General features: G+C 36.6%; 1 protein-coding gene across 3 annotated transcripts in view; it reads right to left on the bottom strand.

The window, feature by feature from the left end:
* The window catches only part of LOC113511322 (sodium- and chloride-dependent transporter XTRP3), a 43,248-nt gene that overhangs the window by 8,784 nt on the left and 14,269 nt on the right, over nucleotides 1-20,195 (bottom strand). For 2 of the 3 annotated variants that reach the window (XM_052900324.1, XM_052900325.1), the window contains exons 3-12: nucleotides 19,927-20,159; nucleotides 18,926-19,156; nucleotides 17,419-17,529; nucleotides 15,409-15,650; nucleotides 14,349-14,499; nucleotides 13,469-13,670; nucleotides 12,837-12,996; nucleotides 10,584-10,746; nucleotides 2,516-2,716; nucleotides 31-117 (exon numbers count right to left, since the gene is read on the bottom strand). In XM_052900324.1, coding sequence (XP_052756284.1) covers nucleotides 31-117; nucleotides 2,516-2,716; nucleotides 10,584-10,746; nucleotides 12,837-12,996; nucleotides 13,469-13,670; nucleotides 14,349-14,499; nucleotides 15,409-15,650; nucleotides 17,419-17,529; nucleotides 18,926-19,156; nucleotides 19,927-20,159 — 1,781 coding nt within the window. The remainder of the gene's footprint in view (nucleotides 1-30; nucleotides 118-2,515; nucleotides 2,717-10,583; nucleotides 10,747-12,836; nucleotides 12,997-13,468; nucleotides 13,671-14,348; nucleotides 14,500-15,408; nucleotides 15,651-17,418; nucleotides 17,530-18,925; nucleotides 19,157-19,926; nucleotides 20,160-20,195) is intronic. The other variant, XM_026894955.3, reaches the window with a different exon arrangement.

Genomic DNA, 20,195 nt, shown 5'->3' with positions numbered 1-20,195 from the left:
TGAAATTATTTCTCCTAGTTAGTTACTTACGTCGAAATCTCCGATAGTGAACTTAGTGGCAGCTGCCTCAGCGACGAGTTGCGCCGGCGCAGGCGGAGCGTTTTCCGGAGATAGGACCTGTTTAGTGTGCCGGCAAGCGGGGTGAATACATGTAAGTGTCTACACACGTTCTCACTCGAGCTATCTCTATTTTTATGTAAAACTGCGTACGTACCCACAGACATAGATTAAAATAGATGTCGCAGTTATACATATTTTAAGCGTCAATTTTTTGACCCAACTATTTCTGGCTAGTTGAAATAAACGTAAAGCACACGGAAGCATGCTTGAAGAACGTGTGCATCCACTGTTAGTCACAACAAATTGTTATTTACAATTTGGCTAGCTGTCCATGCTACAAACATAACTTCGTAAATAGATGCCGCAAACGTAGATATCTGTTTTGTATGTCTGTTTTACCCGACAGCTACCAAAAGTAATGTTTTGGTGTAAAAGAAAGAAAGAAATAAAAATGTATTTGAGTATTGCCTGTGTGGGTAATGAAGAATTGACTATTAGTAACAGGGGATTACCGTGCCTATTCCTAACAATAAGTTTATATTACTAAAAATAATAATCCCGGTTACTATGTTCCATACGTATGCCAACTGAGCTAAGTTATCAGTTAGGAGAAGGAATTGTTAGTAATGCGGACTACCAGACCGATTGTTAGCAATCAATATACCCTATCAGGTCGACTTTCACGTGGTCCCCGCTGGAAACCATCGTGCTGAATTCCAGATGTATTCATCACGATGGGCTAACTGACCTGCTTTTTCTTTCTTACTTATCGACCTTCACTGATACTCCCCCAGCGTATGCCGTTAGCGCAGGCGAGGCAACCATTCCTTATCCCATTCCTTTCTCTGGATGGGATAAGGAATGGTTACCCCATCCCATTATCATCTATTAAAGTAAAAAAATAGTCCCGATTACTAAGATTCACACGGTACCCCTGGAAACCTTCGTTGTTAATTCTGGAAAATGATTACGGTGGCCAAACTGACCTATCTAACTTATCATGAAGTTTGATAACTCCATTGCTAGCAATGTGCCCTGTTAGGTCGACCTCCACGTGGTTCCCCCTGGAAACCATCGTGAACAATTCTTGTTGACTTCGTCACGATGGACTAATTGACCTACTTCATCCTCACCTATTATACTTCACTGGTGCCCCGCCGGTGTATACCGATAGCGCGGGTGGGGTTTACCATCCATTATCTCCCATTAAAAAAACCTAACTTATCAGCTCCTGTCTGATACTATGTCAGATATAAATGAATAGATAGAATGGCTTGAAGGACTTTTGTTAACGGCATATAGTTATCGTTAAATTTATTTTAATCATGGGAGTACTAATAATAATATCAACGACCAAATGGATATATTAGACGTAATAAATAGTAATATAAAATCAAAAACTTCCTTAAGTTAATCATCATTATCACTGCTCCTGTTTAAATTTGTTTAGCACGAAAGGGATTACTATCAATGAATTAGCTCCTTTAATAAGTGGCAAAAAAAAAAAACATTGAGACATCTATTTAAATTATGTCTGTGGTTAATGCATATGACCTATGCAATCGGTATATTAGATTTATCTTTTTATAAATAAAAGTTTAAGTTTGCTAGTTAATGAACATAGAGGAATTATAGAAATATAGTTAAATATACCGATTAGTTGACAAAAACTAGCTTGCATGCATGTAAAGGTTAGCATAGTTAGTTATTTTAACACAAGGTTAGCCATGGGAATTATCTACAGTAATTATCGTTAAATATTAAAAAAATAAACATACATAATAATTATATGTCCTTCATTAAAATAAGCTCTACCTAATGTTTAACATTCCAAATAGTAGGGTGACGTCTACGACTTTAAAGTGACGTCGCTCTTTAGTCATTTTTAGGTCATGACTCTGAAAATGACTTAATTGATTTCTTATTAGAGTTGTATACGTTACTATACTATCTTGGATGTAAATCAGATGCTGTATCGCTTATTCCAAAAACGAATATAAATATTATGTTTCTTTCAAGTAAAAATCTTGTTAGAAATCTTTATATACTATGAACAATGTACAGCGATGACGCTCGCCTATAGATTTTGATTACACATGAGGGTGTATATGTTATATTTCATGTGTTAAGATCCGTGTTTGTCTGTGTGAACTTATTTTAAATAAATATGTTAAATTAGAAGTCGTATGTAAGTAAACCCTTTACCTTTTTTTCATTTTACCTTCAACAGGTCAATTTCATTTATTTTACAAATTGTTTTATTTCGTTATATTAATAATATAATTAGTATTAATATTATTAGGAACTCATTAAAAAGTACAATTTTTATAAAACAATAAAGAAATCGAGCTGTCGAATCGAGAAGTAAGGCGTAAGGCCCTTTGAATCCTTTATCTTTGTTAAACCACATGTAAGTATATAATACCCTTAACGTATTAAATACCAAAATACTTACATCCTGATCACTCATCATCTCCTTCGTGGAGACGGTTGTCTCGATTCTCCTAATGGAGCCCTGATGGATATCCACGTCGAATGCCAGGCATTGGAATCGCCTGAGAAGCAGTACCACCGGTATTGGTAGTACTCCAGCTAGAATCATGACCACGGCGATGCCCAAAACCCAGTCCGGATAGCTCTTCTTCACAGTGTGACCCTGAAAGAAGATTCTGGAATCAGATGATGTCATTTGCATGTCTTATGTAATATAATTTTTGTACAAAAATCGATTGCTTGGGTACCTCTGTCCCATTCGTGTTTTAACCGTAAAGCAGTTGTGTTTGCATGGCTGTGTTTCGGTTTGAAGAGTGGGATATGGCGTGAATTTACAGGGTACAGAGGAATAACACCTGAGTCCTTAGGAATGGCAACACATAGGGGGTATCATGGACGAAACAGCATTCTCTGTTATGTCCATGGTACTGCTCATGTCTATAGGCGACGGTTAGGCAGTTTCAGTAATTCAAGTCAAAATAATATTTTTTTATAAACATACCTACATATATATATATATATATATATATATATATATATATATATATATATATATATATATATATATATATATATATATATATATATATATATATATATATATATATATATATATGTATATTCATGTACGAGTAACTCTATAAAAGACGAATTTATTTCAACAGTTCAAGAGAGAACACTAGTAAAGTAGGCTCTTTCCAAACAAACCTATATTAATATAATAAAGAGGAAGAAATTGATTTGTAATGGATAAACGCAACTTTAAACAGATTTAAAAAATTATTTTATTTCTAAAATACTACATTATCAGCGAGTAGCGTAGGCAACGAATATATTATTTTTTAAAATAGTTAAAAACTAACCGCGCGAAACCGTGACAGATCGCTAGTAGTGTTATATTATTATAGTGAAGCGACTCCATTATTAGAAAAATGTCCTATTAAGTTCACCTTAACGCGTCTCCCCCCGAAAACCATCGTGGTAAAATTCTTTATGAATTCTTCTCCATGAGCCAACCATCTTTATTTTTATCTATCAGCATCCCACACTGGAATTCTGTCAGCCAATACCGCAGACAGGATTGTCATTACATATTCACTCTAAAAAACTACCTATCTATATGAATTTAGCTTCAAATAAAAAGTCGAATTAATAATCGATATTATGCTAACTTGTCATGAACATAAAATAACTTGCATAAACAGAAGCTTAGTAAATGTCATTAGTACATACGGGTAAATACCTTTTCCCACTTCAAATATATCTAACATAGAATATACAACTTTGTAGACTGTCCATTCCATAAATTGTACATAATGATAAAACATAACGGCTTTAAACAACATCAGTACTGCAGTGAACAACTCAGAATGACAAACAATCTGACGACCTATCTTATAGCATAGATAATACGAGTATAGTACTATATTGGTAGTACTTATAATAAATGTCGCCTATAAATCTATATATAGACATTTCAAATATTTTAAAATCGAACATTTCCGACACCATAACTGCAAGAAATGTCTAATTTTCGTCAAATTCTTCAGTAGAAGTAAAAAGGTAAACACTGTTAGTCTGTAAAAAAAAACCAGTGGTATTTAATAGTAGTAATCTATATATCTGGGGAGAAAGGGATTGTTAGTAATAGAGACTGAGAATCCCATTGCTAGCAATATACCCAACCAGGTCGACCTCCTCGCGGTTCTCCCTGGATACTATCATGGTTAATTCCTGATGAATTCATTATGATGGGCTAACTGGCCTGTTTTCACTCTCATCTATCACCCTTCACTGGTGCTCCGCCAGCGTATCCCGTTAGCGTAGGCGGGATTACCATACCATTTTCACCCATTGAAAAAAAAATCTATATATCTGTTACAAACTTACGTTTACTGTAGTGATAATAGTTCACAAATTATTATTGTCTCAAAATGAATCCGCTAATTCAGACTTGAAAACAATCTCTTACCGCTAGGCATTTAAATATAGAATGAGCCTACTGCACTTTTTTATTCTATGAATGTAAATGATATTCGTGGTTCTGAATCACTTGAGGACAGTCAGTCAAGTGGATTGCAAATCAGTACGAATCCGATTGTTCAATATGTTGTTGAGTGTATTGTTTACTTTGGCGCTACATCAAGTGGGGTGTGATGTTGTGGTAACGAACAGTGGGTCGGTTAGGGGGCAGAGGGCGGTGGATGGGAGTTCCACATTTTTAGGTATACCGTACGCTTTAGTGGATGAGGAAAATCCTTTTGGGGTGAGTATATCGAATGCTGTTTTAATAATAAAAATAACAACTATTGAGGTCTTGATTAATTTGATTGTTTTCCAACTGACTTTAAAAAGATGGAGATTCTGATTTCAACTGTAATTTTTTGTGTGTAAGTTACGAAATGCTGAACCGATTATGATAATTCTTTAAAAAATAATTTATTCTAATGTAGGTTTGATTACATGAATAGGATGAAGTGTGTCGTATATCGACCTAGAATTGTCCACCTATTTTTACCAGAGGGAGACTTTGTACAAAAGTTGACTGCTTGGGTACCTCTGTCCCATTCATGTTTCAACCGTGAAGTAGTTGTGTTTGCATGGCTGTGTTTCGGTTTGAAGGGTGGGATATGGCGTGAATTTACGGGGTACAAAGGAATAAAACCTGAGTCCTCAGGAATAGCAACGCATGGGGGTATCATGGGCGAAACAGTATACTCTGTTATGTCCATGGTACTGCTCATGTCTATAGGCAACGGTTACCACTTTCCGTCAGCTTGTTTGCCATTCTAAGTTATATAAAAAAAAAAATATATTTCTTTATTTCAGAGTTCATTTCAGTAATTGTTTTAATAACAGATGAGTAAAAAATTTCATTCGCGGTAGATAAAAATAACATCTTGCTATACTTGTAGTTAAAAAATATTAAAAAATTTTAGACTGAAACAGTTTAAAAGTGGATATTATTTTTACAAAAATAATACAATGAAATGTATTTATTTTACAGAAATCTTTGGAGTTCCCAAAATTTGAAACGGTTTTTAATGCTCCTAATTCTTCTGTTAAATGCCCTCAAGTTCGAAGGATAGAAGGGGGTGTCCTGCAGTGTTTGCGTTTGAACATATTTGTGCCAAATATTACTAATCTTAACCGGCTCGTTCCAGTATTTGTCTGGTTTCATGGTGGTGGGTTTTCTATAGGCAGCGGAGGCCAGTATGATGGCAAATATTTGGCTCAACATGGTATTATAGTTGTAACCGTTAACTATAGATTGGGTCCATACGGTTTTTTCTGTTTGAAAGATCCAGATGTACCAGGAAATCAGGGATTGAAAGATCAAGTCACTGCATTGAGATGGATAAAGGACAATATTCGTGCTTTCGGTGGAAATCCTAATGAGGTCACAATTGCTGGAGAAAGTTATGGAGGGGGAGCGGTTGATTTACATTTGTATTCTGAAAATGAAAGATTATTCAATAAAGCTATAATACAAAGTGGAAGCGCTGAAGTAACAGGCATGTTTGTGAAGCCTGATCATGATGCAGCTATAAAATTGGGTAAACAACTAGGTTACAATACGACTAACACAAAAGATGCTCTGAAATACTTAGCGACAGTAGATCCTATTGTACTAATGAAAGCTGCTAATAATATTAACTTCCTACCACGAGTGTGTAAAGAGAAACGTTATAAAGGAGTCCAACATTTCGTTACAGAAGATCCTTTCCATTTGAATAATTCCACGATAATAAAAAATACGTCAATTCTTATTGGTTATAATAGCAAAGAAGACTTTGGAGGTTTTGTTGGGAAATCAAATGAGTTCTATGCTAATATGAGTTCTATATTCTATGCTAAATTGAAGAATACCTTCGATTTTAAAGAAGAAGAGTTGAGAAGTCTTGCAAAAATAATTCAATCATTTTATATGGGTGGCAAGAAATTTTCTAAAGATTCGATGTTGGAACTAGTAGATTTCTCATCAGACTTTGTTCTCAATCATGCGGCAGAAAGTGCTGTAAACAGATATATGGAGCAGGGAGCTTTAAAAGTATATAAGTATTTATTTTCTTATGTTGGAGGTAGTGATTTCAAAGACATACCAGGTGTTGGAGCAGCCCACACGGAGGAATTGCAATATCTTTTCGATAAAGGAACGATATTTACTGATGAACAGATTTTAATTAGAGACAGAATGACTACGATGTGGGCGAATTTCGTAAAATATGAGTAAGTTGTTAACATTTTGTTAAGTTTAAACTTGCGATATCGTGTATCTATTTTACAAGGCTAAAAAATAATCTTATCTCCTTTTACTCATTAGAATGGCAAATAAATATCACGAGAAACAGAAATATATTCATCTGAACACTCATTTATTTCTACGCCTATCCTTCAGCTTAAAATATAACGATGCGCATTATCTCTCTTAATATTTTACCCAACAAAAAAAACAACATGTAGATTCTTCGTAGATTATTAATTGAAATAATTTATAAAATTGAAATTATCAAATTGGTGACATACTAGTAATAACATATACGAGTACACATGTCGGTTGAAAACGTTATATCATCGATATCTGTAGTACTTGAAAGATTATGAACCTATCTCTTAATATTTTATAAAATATATATATATATATATGACAACCGATGGGGAAGAAAGGTTAAAAAAGGAAAGGTAGGACGACCCTCCATTAGATGATGGCTAAGATGATGATGATGATAGGATATATGCAGATACCAGGAGAAACTTAGACTGACGTATTATTAGAGAGTGGTATCATAACTAAAGTATTAGAAGCTTTTACTTAATATCGTAGACTGACAGAGAATTCCAATTATCCACAACTGAGATTATGTAAAAAATATTCTTATGAATATTTTATATATATAAAATAATAAATACAGTTAATTTTAAAAACAAGTGATACAAAAGGCGGTCTTATCGCTAAGCAATCTCTTCCAGACAATCTTTAAGTAGAGGACATTGAGAAAAAAGACAAAGAGTAGGTATATATATATACTAAAAATATATAAACTATTTGTTTTTAAATCAACAAATTATAATTGCTGTTTATGTACTTCATTTTGATTGCATTCGGTGATAACTTAAATTAAGGATAGGAATAAAAAATTTATTTGAGTAACAGGATTTATTTTATTACTAATACTTCCAGGGCCGTGCCTGGGTATATGGCCGCCTGCGTGCCAGTCTGTATGGCCGCCCCCAGGATAACATTAAAAAAAAACTACTTTAATTTTTAATGTTTATTATTATACACAGGGCATCAAACCGGGAAAAAAATCAGTTTTTGGTTAACCGAAATCGGCCCAGTAAACAACTTGTAACGATTTGGCCGCCTCTTAATTTCGGCCGCCTGCGTGCGGTGCACGCAATGAACGCCCGTCAGGCACGGCCCTGAATACTTCTAACTATTTTCGAATGATATTTTGGTTTTTAAACCGCTCTATAGAGACCATACCAATATTTATTATTGTTCATTCTCTAATCACTATTAGGTCACTACAAAATATGTCAAAAATAAAGATTGAGGGTACAAGCGACTTTAAACTGTCGCAAACAGTTTGCGAGATACGTGTTCAGAGGGTCTAACCATGAATTTTTCATCTAAAGCCAGTGAAATAGAAAATGTGTGAATATGTTTATAGTAAGTAAACACTGCTCAGTGCTCACTGTGCCATAAGTAATTTGAAATCGTTAAAGTGTACGTTGACACTACAGCGGTATACGTAGAAATATATAAATTTGTTATAGTTGTTGCTATCTGAACGCAGTATAGAGTGGGTGGCCTCTTTCTTTCCTATGAGTGTCGTATGAGGCGACTAAAGTAACTTAAGAGGTCGAGGAATGGACAGCAGCGTCCCTCTTTCAACATCACCAAAGCCTAACTGCGTTTCCCAACCTGCTTGCCAAGCGTAGCTAGCTCTACTATCTCCCAATGGTAAAATACAATATGACATGGCACCGTTCCTTATGACAATCCATGGGAGCATATGTTCAACAGTGAACAAATAACGGCTGATAGGTGGGAAAGGGATTGTTAATAATGGAGTTCATTAGCCCCATTGCTAGAAATAAACCCTATCAGGTCAACCTCCACGCGGTTACCCCTGGAAACCATTGTGGTTAAATTTAGTGGATTTCATCACGATGGACTAACTGGCCTGCTTTCACTCTCACCTATCATCCGTCACTGGTGCCCCGCCAGCGTATACTGATAGCGCAGGCGGGGTTACTATTCCATTCTCACCCATTAAAAAAAAACGGCCTATATGATGATAATTAAAAAGTTACAAACGCTTTTGCAGTAAGACGTCTAAACATTTATTAAACATTTATCTAAGGCAAATTTAACTATTTTGTGGATAAAATTTGTTGCAAACCAATATAGGCCAAAATCTGAAACCTGTTCCATACACAAACTTACCTAATCTATATTTATAACTTATAGGAACCCAACACCAAAGTTGACGAAATTGCTTCCGGTACAATGGAGTCCAGTGAACGAGTCCCGACCTTACATGAATATCGATGTTCGCATGGAGATGAGGGACTATGTGTACCACGAGAGAATCGCCTTCTGGCAGCTCTTCTGGCGCAATTATTGGAAACACGCCATCGTGGCAGATAAATAAGGATGTAATTTGCTGATTGGAATCTCATTTTATAAATTTTTGTATGTATGAGTATTTCTTTTATTTTTATTATATATTTACTTATCAATTGTGTATAATAAAGAATACTGTAAATTTGTACATATTATAGTTCCCTATTTCACTTAGTATAACGACGTCTGTGACTCTAAAAGGACGTCATTATTTAGTCATTCTAGGACCACAACTTTAAAGTGATTAAAAAACGACGTTTATTTAGAATCATTGACGTTATTATTGTACGACATATTTTTGTCAATAAATACAGTATAAATAAAGTTTTTTTTATTTTTAAGGGCTATTACCTTTTTCAGGTATATCAGCCCTATCGTACCCTAAACTGATTTCTCAAATAAAGCTTTATCTACTTTCCCTAGACGCTAGAGACTACATTTCACTAGAGAGGAATTAATGGGCATCAATAATTTACAGAGATGTTAAAAAATTTCTGGTTTAGGTTCAGCTAATATAGATTGAATAAGACCAGCATTAAATTAATTGTCTTGAGGTCATCTGCAATGCTGTAAAGTATTGTTTCCCTTAACACTGTCTCGTAGCAATGTCATAAAAAAAATATGCTCACGTCTCGAATATAATCTATGCTTTCGACCAAAAATAATCTTCTCTGGTAGATAGATAGATACCAAGTATCTATACAAGATGTCTGTCGTCTACTGTTAATATTTTTAATAGATGTGTGTGAATAATGTGTGAAGGAAATATCAGTAATGCTGTCATTAGAGTCGCCATTGCTAGTAATGTACACTGTCAGATCGACCTCCACAAGGTTATCCTAGAAACTATCATGGATATCATCCTCATCTTCCTACCCTTATTTCACTATTATTTGGGATCGGCGTAATATGTTTCTATCCATATTACAAAAAGATTTGGCTTTTAGTTTTACGACCGTGCCGCCTACCTAGCGTCAACCAGGGAAGGAATTGTTAGTTGGAATGGGATGTTAGTAATGTAGACTGAGAATCCCATTGTTAGCAATATACCCAACCAGGTCGACCTACTCGCGGTTCCCCCTGGAAACTATCATGGTTAATTCCTGATGAATTCATCATGATGGGCTAACTGGCTTGTTTTCATTCTCATCTATCACCCTTCACTGATGCTCCGTCGGTATATCCCGTTAGCGCAGGCGGGGTTACCATACCATTTTCACCCATAAAAAAAACCCTTTTCGGGTATAATGGATCATTTGCTATAAATTCTCCATGAAGCAGCAATTGTACTGACTTCACTTTCACCTATCATTCTTCATTGGTGCCTCGTCATTGTACATCATTGTATAGACAAGTTTTCATAAAAAAAAAAACAAAGAAAATGTTAATATCTCACCTCAGCAGCATCCCAAGCACTGTACTCGGGCGGCGAGATAAGCATGGAGACGACTGAGGAGATGAGGATGCCGGTGACGATGAACGGCCCCACGTAACGCCAGGTCACCTGCCAGTACAGCCCGGGCCGGTAGCCCGTCATCTCGTAGATGTCGTTTGTGAACCTGAATACAGCCATTCCATATTAGTAATGCGGACTATCAGTCTCATTGCTAACAATATAAGGTCGACTTCTACATGGACTCCCCTGGAAACCATCGTGCTGAATTACTGCTGTATTCGTAATGGGCTAACTGACCTGCCTTTTCATTCTCACCTATCATCCCTCACTGGTGTCTCGCCAATGAGGGATTAGCGCAGGCGGGATTACCATTCCATTATCATCAATAAAAAAAAAGTATAAGCACTCCGTAGAATAAAGCAAAATATTCACCACTATTCCTAATGTTTGAATAAAAGTCTATTTGAATAAAGCACCTTTTTTTTTTATACAACTTAGAATGGCAACAAGCTAACGGCCCACCTGATGGGAAGTGGTAACCGTCGCCTATAGACGTGAGCAGTACCATGGACATAACAGAGTATACTGTTTCGCCCATGATACCCCCCATGCGTTGCCATTCCTGAGGACTCAGGTGTTATTCCTCTGTACCCAGTAAATTCACGCCCCGTTTACTGCTCAGTTTGCTCCTACTAATCATACTATTTCTCTGCTCAATTCTCTGATTGTTCAGCAGCCAGATATTGATATATTTAACGATAAATTAGATAGATTTTCTAAATGTTGTTTAAAATTTTTAAGTTAGTGAAATAAACCTATGGCTCACTACATGTTTTGGAATACTGTAAGTGTAGTGAACAATTTATAAATAAATAAAAAAAAGATAATTTAAATTTAAAAATGGAGTAATCAGAGGCACATGTCGACTGTTTCCATCAACATGTCCACATTTGTCTAATGAAATGAAATGAAACGAAACGAAACGAAACGAAACGAAACGAAACGAAACGAAACGAAACGAAACGAAACGAAACGAAACGAAACGAAACGAAACGAAACGAAACGAAACGAAACGAAACGAAACGAAACGAAACGAAACGAAACGAAACGAAACGAAACGAAACGAAACGAAACGAAACGAAACGAAACGAAACGTAACGAAACGAAACGAAACGAAACGAAACGAAACGAAACGAAACGAAACGAAACGAAACGAAATGAAATGAAATGAAATGAAATTTGTTGCGATGAATGTGGTAAGTTTAGATAAGATTATACATTTTGTGTAACCATGACATTCAGCCAGCTTGGCATGCAACATTTTATATGTATTATTAATAATCAACTATTAATTAGAAGTCATATTACTAAAGCCACATTGAAGTTCAAATTATTATTGTAAAATTATACATGCATGTCATTATTTTTCAGTAGGTTACGTCCGTCATACATTTACAAATATGTGTTGCATACAATATTCTACATTTTAGATTCAATTATATAATGTCGTCCATTTTACTTGCATATTGCATATTAATATTCAGCTAATTTAGATTTTTTATTATGATTATCTTATAATAATAACATTAATTATATTATGAACTCCCGTTGTGCATTATTGAATATCTTTTTTATGCAACTTAGAATGGCTAACAAGCTGACGGCCCACCTGATGGAAAGTGGTAACCGTCGCCTATAGACATGAGCAGTACCATGGACATAACAGAGTACACTGTTTCGCCCATTATACCCCGCATGCGTTGCCATTCCTGAGGACTCAGATGTTATTCCTCTGTACCCTGTAAATGGTATGGTAAATACTCGCGAGGAGAGGAGGGGGGGCTCTTGTTAGCAATGTACCCTCTGTGGTTGGCTTCTTTGTGGTCCCTTCTAAAAACCATCGCGGTAATTTTTTATGAATTTATCACATAGACCGCCAGTACATATCGTCGGTAACGTCAGTGAATGTGATCTTCCATTTTCATCTCATGAAAAGATGCCAACATCATCAATTTATGATGACTATGACGTCTCTCTTAAAACATAATGAAAAGCCTAACTGCAGTTGCTAATCAGACTGCCAAGCATGGCAACTACTAGCATTCTCTTATGGGTGAGACCTATGTTCAGCAGTGGACATTATACATGATGACGAAAAAAACTATTTATTTATAATTTATATTTAAATTAATGTATATTTATATAATGATCTATTTATTTATTTCACTATATATAATATAATTAGACACCTACTTCTCATGTCCATATATGTAGATGACCGCGATCATCTCTAGCAGCGCAACGACCACCAGCCCGATGGTGCCGGCGAACGAGTCGAACATCTTGAGCCAGTACTCGCCGGCGCCGGTAGTGAAGATCATGCCCACGGTGAAGCAGAACGTACATACCACGCCTGGGAACAATTTATTTGATTGGGGCAAATTCTAAATATAAAAATTCGGATATATGCAAAAATAGAAGTGCATGACATGTAAATTTTATACAAGACTCGAAGGCTTAATGGAATAATCGTTAGATGGCAAGCCACCTCAGCTAGACTGCACTTTTCCTGTGGGTGTCGTATGAGGCGACTAAGGGAATTTATTGGTCGATGGGAAGATGCTTCCCTCTGAAAACATCAACAAAGCCTAACTACGGTTGCTAATCCGCTTGCCAAGCGTAGCTACCACTTATAAAACTTCTTTTATGAGCAGCAGTGGACAGAATAATAATAGAGTGTACTTCATGACATCCATGGTATTGTTCATAACTATAGACGCAGATTATAAATTTCCATTACGTAGACTATCAACTTGTTTGCTAATCCAAGTAATCCTTTGTCACTTCAGATTGCATAACCTTCACATTCCTAAATATCTATTAACCTGTAATCATCGGTTTGGTGAGCCGTTTGAAGAAGTCGATATCGAAGATGCAGGCTAGCATCCCCTCCATAATTCCGATCTGGCTGCCCAATCCAAGCGATAGGAGCATCAAGAAGAACGTGATTGACCAAAACGGTGCCGGCGTCAGCTTCAGAATCGCTTGCGTGAACACTATGAAGGCTAATCCGGTGCCTTCTGCTGCCTGTAAAGTAAAGAACAGGATGAAACTTTGTACAAACTTGTCTTAATAGGTACCTATGATCTACTCATGATTCTGCCACCAAACTGCTCTGGCATAGATATGTCGGTTTGAATGAGAGGATATTGCAGTGACAATACTGAACGAGGTACCAGTGTATTTTGTTATATCTAAGATTCTCTTCATACCTAAAGAATGGAATTCAAATAATTAACATACTTTTAAGGGATTATTTTACCAGCTAAACCTTTTTCCAAAAAAACGTATATCGAAGGACGACAAAATATTTAAAGCAGGCCATAACTAACTTGACTGGATGCACTGTATTAATGTTACAGATTAATTCTCTGTACAGGAGATGGTTGTCAGTTTCTAAATCATTTCCCTACTTCTATTAAAACCAGTATTTCTTAACACTGGCCGGTGACAAGTTAACTCGCCTTTTCATATCCAAACGTTGCTAACCGGTGATGAGTAAACTCGTCATTGCACTGGCGTGTAGATACGTCCTCCTACTACGACGGGCAACATCATTTGGGTTACAAAACGTTCATGACCAAAAATTACTTTTCTTTGTATTTAGGTTTTTATCACAATTTTAGTTTAATTCTGAAGAGGACCATGACGGAATTTCCGGCCAGCAAAGTTTTAATCGAAGTTCCAACTAGAACTTTAACTCACCTGCTCAAGTTGTTGACCGATGGTGCATTCGGTAAGGTTTAACGCAGAGGTGATATTTTCGTTGATCTTGGGGAACTCCTGCCGGTAGTAGTCGTGGGTGGAGTTCAGCTGGAACCCTCCGATGTGGTGCAACGCCAAGATCTTTATTTGTCTATATGCAATAAAAGTGTAATTTAAGAGTTTGTTTAACTAAAGGAATCTTGATAACGTCCCTGTAGTGACAGAGTAAATACCCAAGTAACAGGGTCCATTGGTGATGTCCTTCAATAGAGATAAAATATTCTTTTAGTTATTTTAAGACCGAGATCCCTAGCTAAATAAAATGACGTCTTTTCAGACTTGCTGACGTCACTATGCTATCTCAGTATATAATACGTCACCACTTTTTTCACTCCACAGATATTGTAAGAGGTAACTAATGGGTTTAAAAAACAATAGAAGAGAAAAAGAGAGAATCAGTAGAAGAGAAGGAAATCTCGATATACAACCCTGCACCTATACCACGCCAGCTGGCCAGCTTAAACACGTGACACTCCAATCCTCAGAAATACAGATGCATTAGGGGTAAAAGGGCAAAAGACTGTATTTGGTGTTTGCTGATGGTGGCCATGATCCAGCTGTTCGTCCATTCATTTGCTGATTGTTGACTAATTCCTATAAAACACTTGTGGGTACTATTCTATGTTTACACAAGTGTTTTAAACAATTGTAAAATAAAAATTCTACCAAGTGGCAACAATGAAAACTCAACATCATTAGAACAAATCTTTCTTAATCACTTAATAAAGAACCCTCCCTTATGGATTTATTTTCTTTAAAGGTTGTTAGTATTTAAGTCCAAATGAGTTCAACGACCCCATTGCTTGTAAAATACCCTGTCTGGTTAACCTTTTCGGACCACGTAAACCCTTCATGATTAAACCTGAATTAATAAAAGTAGGTCAATTGACATGACATCCTCACCTACCAGCCACCACTAGTAACCAGTCATCGTATACTGGTAACACGATCTACTTTAAGCATTTTATCTCTTTATTTTCTTCACTTCAGAAAAACTTACTTGGTAATACAGCTCTCGGTCATTGTAAATGCCTTGAAGCCCAGAATGCTGAATATGACCACCGACGCGTAGATAGCGGTGAGAGCGTTGCAAACAGACACAAGGAGTACATCTCTCACGCAGTTGTTGTTCGGAGGGTTGTAGGAGCCGAACGCAATGAGGGAACCAAATGCGAGCCCGAAGGAGTAAAAGACTTGTGTCGCCGCGTCCAACCACACTGTTGGTTGTAGTAGTTTCTCCAACTGAAACAAAGACCCGAGTATAAAAATGATGGATCGGCAGACTGAAATGTCCCAAGATATGATTAAATAAAATAAAGTATGAAGCGACATAGGTCGCTTACTGAGCACGCCATTCAAGTAAACGTCAAACATACTACTTATTGTCCCAGCAAGTAGATAGATTGCTAGTATAAATAAATACAAAAAAAAAAAGTTTATGGACCCCATATTTATTATTAAACAATTAAATATGGGATAAAAAGTTCTCAATCTATCTGCCTATTTACTTATAATTTATATGTATGTATATTGATCATCTCCATAATTTCAGCCATTATCCGTCCACTGTTGGACATAAACCTCCCCCATAGACTGCCATAAAGAACGGTCCTGAGCCACCTGCATCCACTGACTCTCTGCAATGCATTTCAGGTCGTCACTCAATCTAGTGGTGAGTCGTCCTACACTGCGTTTGTCCGTACACGGTCGCCACTCAAGAATCTTTCTTCCCTATTGTATGTATATTACGGATCACCAATTCTGACACGATTTTGATTCAAGTTTTATACGAGAAAAATTATGAACATAAATAAATAAATATAATGTATAATATTCTTTAAGATCTATAAGCTAAAACAGAATATTCTAGTTTAGCTTCGTTAATAGTGAACCCATATTATTCCCAAATTCGTGTATAATATAGTATATATCATATATGTGTAAGTATATTTGTTATTCATATATATTTATTCGTTTATATATGTAATTTTAGTATGTATGTATATCAATAATTAGTAGTACCGCATTCGAGTATTCTGACACTTCCCTATGGTTGACTGGGAGAGAATGCTTTTAGCATTAAGTCCGCCATGTACACATATTTGTACTAATGAATAAATAAATAAATAAATAAATAAATATTTCCTTTTCATTTCATATTCAGCAGATAATTTATTTATTTATAGCAAAACAACATATTACAAATTAATACAGTAGTAAAATAAATATTACATAAAACAGCATCAAATTTGCACTCCAACAACTGCTCTGCATAACATTCGATATTATAAACATTAAAAGAGCAACGACTATAAATTTAAAGTAACAAATTGGCAGCCTTAATGTAATATTGCAAGGATTGTTGGAAAATATCAAGGTCCTTGCATTACATTGGTATATTTTCTGCACATGCGGATAATTGGATTGTGATACGATACATTATTATTACAAATCTGTATATAAAATAATTTTTGTATTCTTTTATTGCCTGTACGAAATGAAACAAGGCTCAACAGTATGCTAGTGTCCCATTTATAGTTTATTATTTTATAGAGAGTGATGAAATCAGATATAGATCATCTATTTATAAAAATACTAGCAGCCCGGTATGTGCTTCGCTATGTATAAAGTGAAATAATAAAAAAAAAAATAATTTTAAATAACCGCATGAATGACATAACAACATGCTTGTACTGTCAACACTGAAAAGTTTCAATTTGACAGCACAATCCCCAACTTAAAAAAAAACAGTTTGAATTTGACACAAAAATCTCCATTAACAAAATGATCCGCCATTTATTGAATTCATTTGTTACAAAAAATGTGATAAACGAAGAACCGCTCGTCCGATTTTGTGCAAACTTCACATAAACCATCTACTAAATAGTCCGAACAAAGTCTAAACATTTGGTATGGATAGATGAGCTCGTTCTTGAGTTATAAAATGACAACGAAAAGTGGCATTAATTTTTATATATACAGATAATCTCTTACTTTATTGAATACTTACTTTAGGTTTATACATGTGCAGTATACCATCAGATGAGCCTGGTAGAGTGATTCCACGTATGAAAAATATAGTCAGCACGACGTAAGGGAACAACGAAGTGAAGTATACCACCTGGAAAGTACCAATAAATTAATTATTAAGCTTCATAAGAACCATATGAATGAAGATTCAAATATAATTTGAATCTTTTTAAACAACACATAATGGCAAACAAGCTGACGGTCCACCTGATGGAAAGTGGTAACCGTCGTCTATAGACATGAGCAGTACCATGGACGTAACAGAGTATACTGTTTCGCCCATGATACCTCTCATGCGTTGCCATTACTGAGGACTCAGGTGTTATTCCTCTGTACCCAGTAAACTCACTGCCATATCCCACCCTTCAAACTGAAATACAGCCATGCAAACATAACTACTTCCCGGTAGAAATACGAATGGGACAGAGGTGGCCTGGTAAGTTTGAATCTGTTCGCCAGCCAGTCTTTTTAGTTGATACACGAACTTCTGTATCTTCTGCTACAATAAACCATTAGAGCTAATATCCTAATACTTTTTTTTTTAATGCATGATTAATGGAATGGTAACCCCGCCTGCGCTAACGGTATACACTGGCGGGGCACCAGTGAGAGGTGATAGGTGAATAATGATAAAAAGGCAGATCAGTCAGCCCATCATGATGAATACACCTGGAACTCAGCACGATGGTTTCCAGGGGGAACCGCGTGGAGGTCGACCTGACAGGGTATATTGCTAGCAATGGGACTGGTAGCCCGCATTACTAACGATCCCTTCCCCCCAATATCCTAATACTGTAAGTACATCATTATATCATTATCATGTCAGCTGTTAACAGTCCACTGCTGAACATAAGCATGTAATAGAAGGACCTGGGGGAAAGGGGATTGTTAGTAATGGAGACTAAAAATCCCATTGCTAGCAATATACCCAACCAGGTCGACCTTCTCGCGGTTCCCCCTGGAAACTATCATGGTTAATTCCTGATGAATTCATCATGATGGGCTAACTGGCCTGTTTTCATTCTCATCGATCACCCTTCACTGGTGCTCCGCCAGCGTATCCCGTTAGCGCAGGCGGGGTTACCATTCCATTTTCACCCATAAAAAAAAATAGAAAGACCTATTGGGGAGCTTTGCCAATAATCGCCACGCTTGGCAGGCGGATTGGCAATCGAAATTCGGCTTTGGTGATGTTTTAAGAGGGACTCTGCTGCCCATTCCTCGACTATGAAGTTCCCTTAGTCTTACGACACCCTCAGGAAAGGAAGTGACCCATTCTATGCTGGGACCACACGGCAATATTGTGTATAAGTATCATGGGCGAAACAGTATACTCTATTATGTCCATGGTACTGCTCATGTCTATAGGCGACGGTTACCACTTTCCATCAGGTGGGCCGTCAGCTTGTTTGCTGTTCTAAGTTGCATAAAAAAAAGTACTACTTTTACTATTTAAAAAACAAATATCGATAAAAAATTACACTGACCTTGCCACTGCTTTGGATTCCTTTCATAACGATAAAAAACACGATGATCCATGCCAACAGAAGGTACAGCACTATCCACCAACGGGGCACGCCTGGCTCATCGATACTGGGTGACGCATCTAGCGCTTCACGGTACCAAAAGTAGACAGTGGCTGAGGCTTTGTTGCATTCTATTTCAGCTGTGCCATTGTCTTGGGGACAGTGCGCCCAAGGCAACTGGTCGCCTGTTAGCTGTTTAAAAATGAGGTAAAGGAATTAATTTTTTTTACAACTAGTAAGTTTAAACTATGTAGATAGAGCATCGAACCTCAAAAACGGGTCAACTTTTTGTCAATTTTTTGCCAATTGTCAAATTAGCTGACTCGTTTTTTTTTTATTTATTTTTTTTTTTTTTTTTACAACACAGGGGGCAAACGAGCATGCGGCTCACCTGATGGTAAGTGACTACCGCCGCCCATGATCATCCACAACACTAGCGGCATTGCAGGTGTGCTGCCGGCCTTTTAAAAAGAAATATACTCTTTTCTTGAAGGTTATGTTGTCGTATCGGTTCAGAAATACTGCTGCTGGAAGTTGATTCCAAAGAATGGTTGTGCGTGGAAGAAAGTGCCTTGAAAAACGCACGGTGGAAGACCGCCACTCGTCCAGATGATTGGGATGAAACTTTAGTTTGTGGCGGGTTGTACGGTGGTGAAAATCAGCAGCAGGTATCAATCCGAACAATTCCTTAGAACACTCCCCATGATAAATTCGGTAGAAGGTGATATCAGTATTCTATATACTTACGCATAAAATGTGTCTTGACTTATTATTTAAGAAAGAAAATGGGTGTTTATTCATTAAAAAGATGCAGAATTGATAAGGCAAAATAAATAAATAAGTTATAAAGGAATCACTCATAACTATTTATCACGTAAAATTGTATGAAAAAGTTGACCCGCTTTTCTCGAAGCAGTTTACAACAAGAAGTAATTTACAATAAATAAAATACTAAAACTCACCCGAATACTATTAAAGAGGTAGAAGAAGACCCAAGTTATGATGACATTGTAGTAAAGAGCTACGAAGAGCGTGACCACGCAGCTCGATATGCCGATGCCGCCCAGCCACGGGTGGATGGTGTTCCACACACCCAGGCAACCAAGCCTCATCTTCTGTCCAATCGCCATCTCGATCAGGAACAGCGGGATGCCTTCGAGCACCAGCATTATGAGGAACGGGATTAAAAACGCTCCTGTGAAAAAAATGTACGTTTAGGTTTGAATATATT

Source organism: Galleria mellonella, unplaced genomic scaffold, assembly GCF_026898425.1.
Source record: "Galleria mellonella isolate WM207_F2 unplaced genomic scaffold, CSIRO_AGI_GalMel_v1 utg643, whole genome shotgun sequence".
In the NCBI taxonomy this organism is placed as follows: Eukaryota; Metazoa; Arthropoda; class Insecta; order Lepidoptera; family Pyralidae; genus Galleria; species Galleria mellonella.
This window is presented reverse-complemented; position numbering and strand designations above follow the sequence as displayed.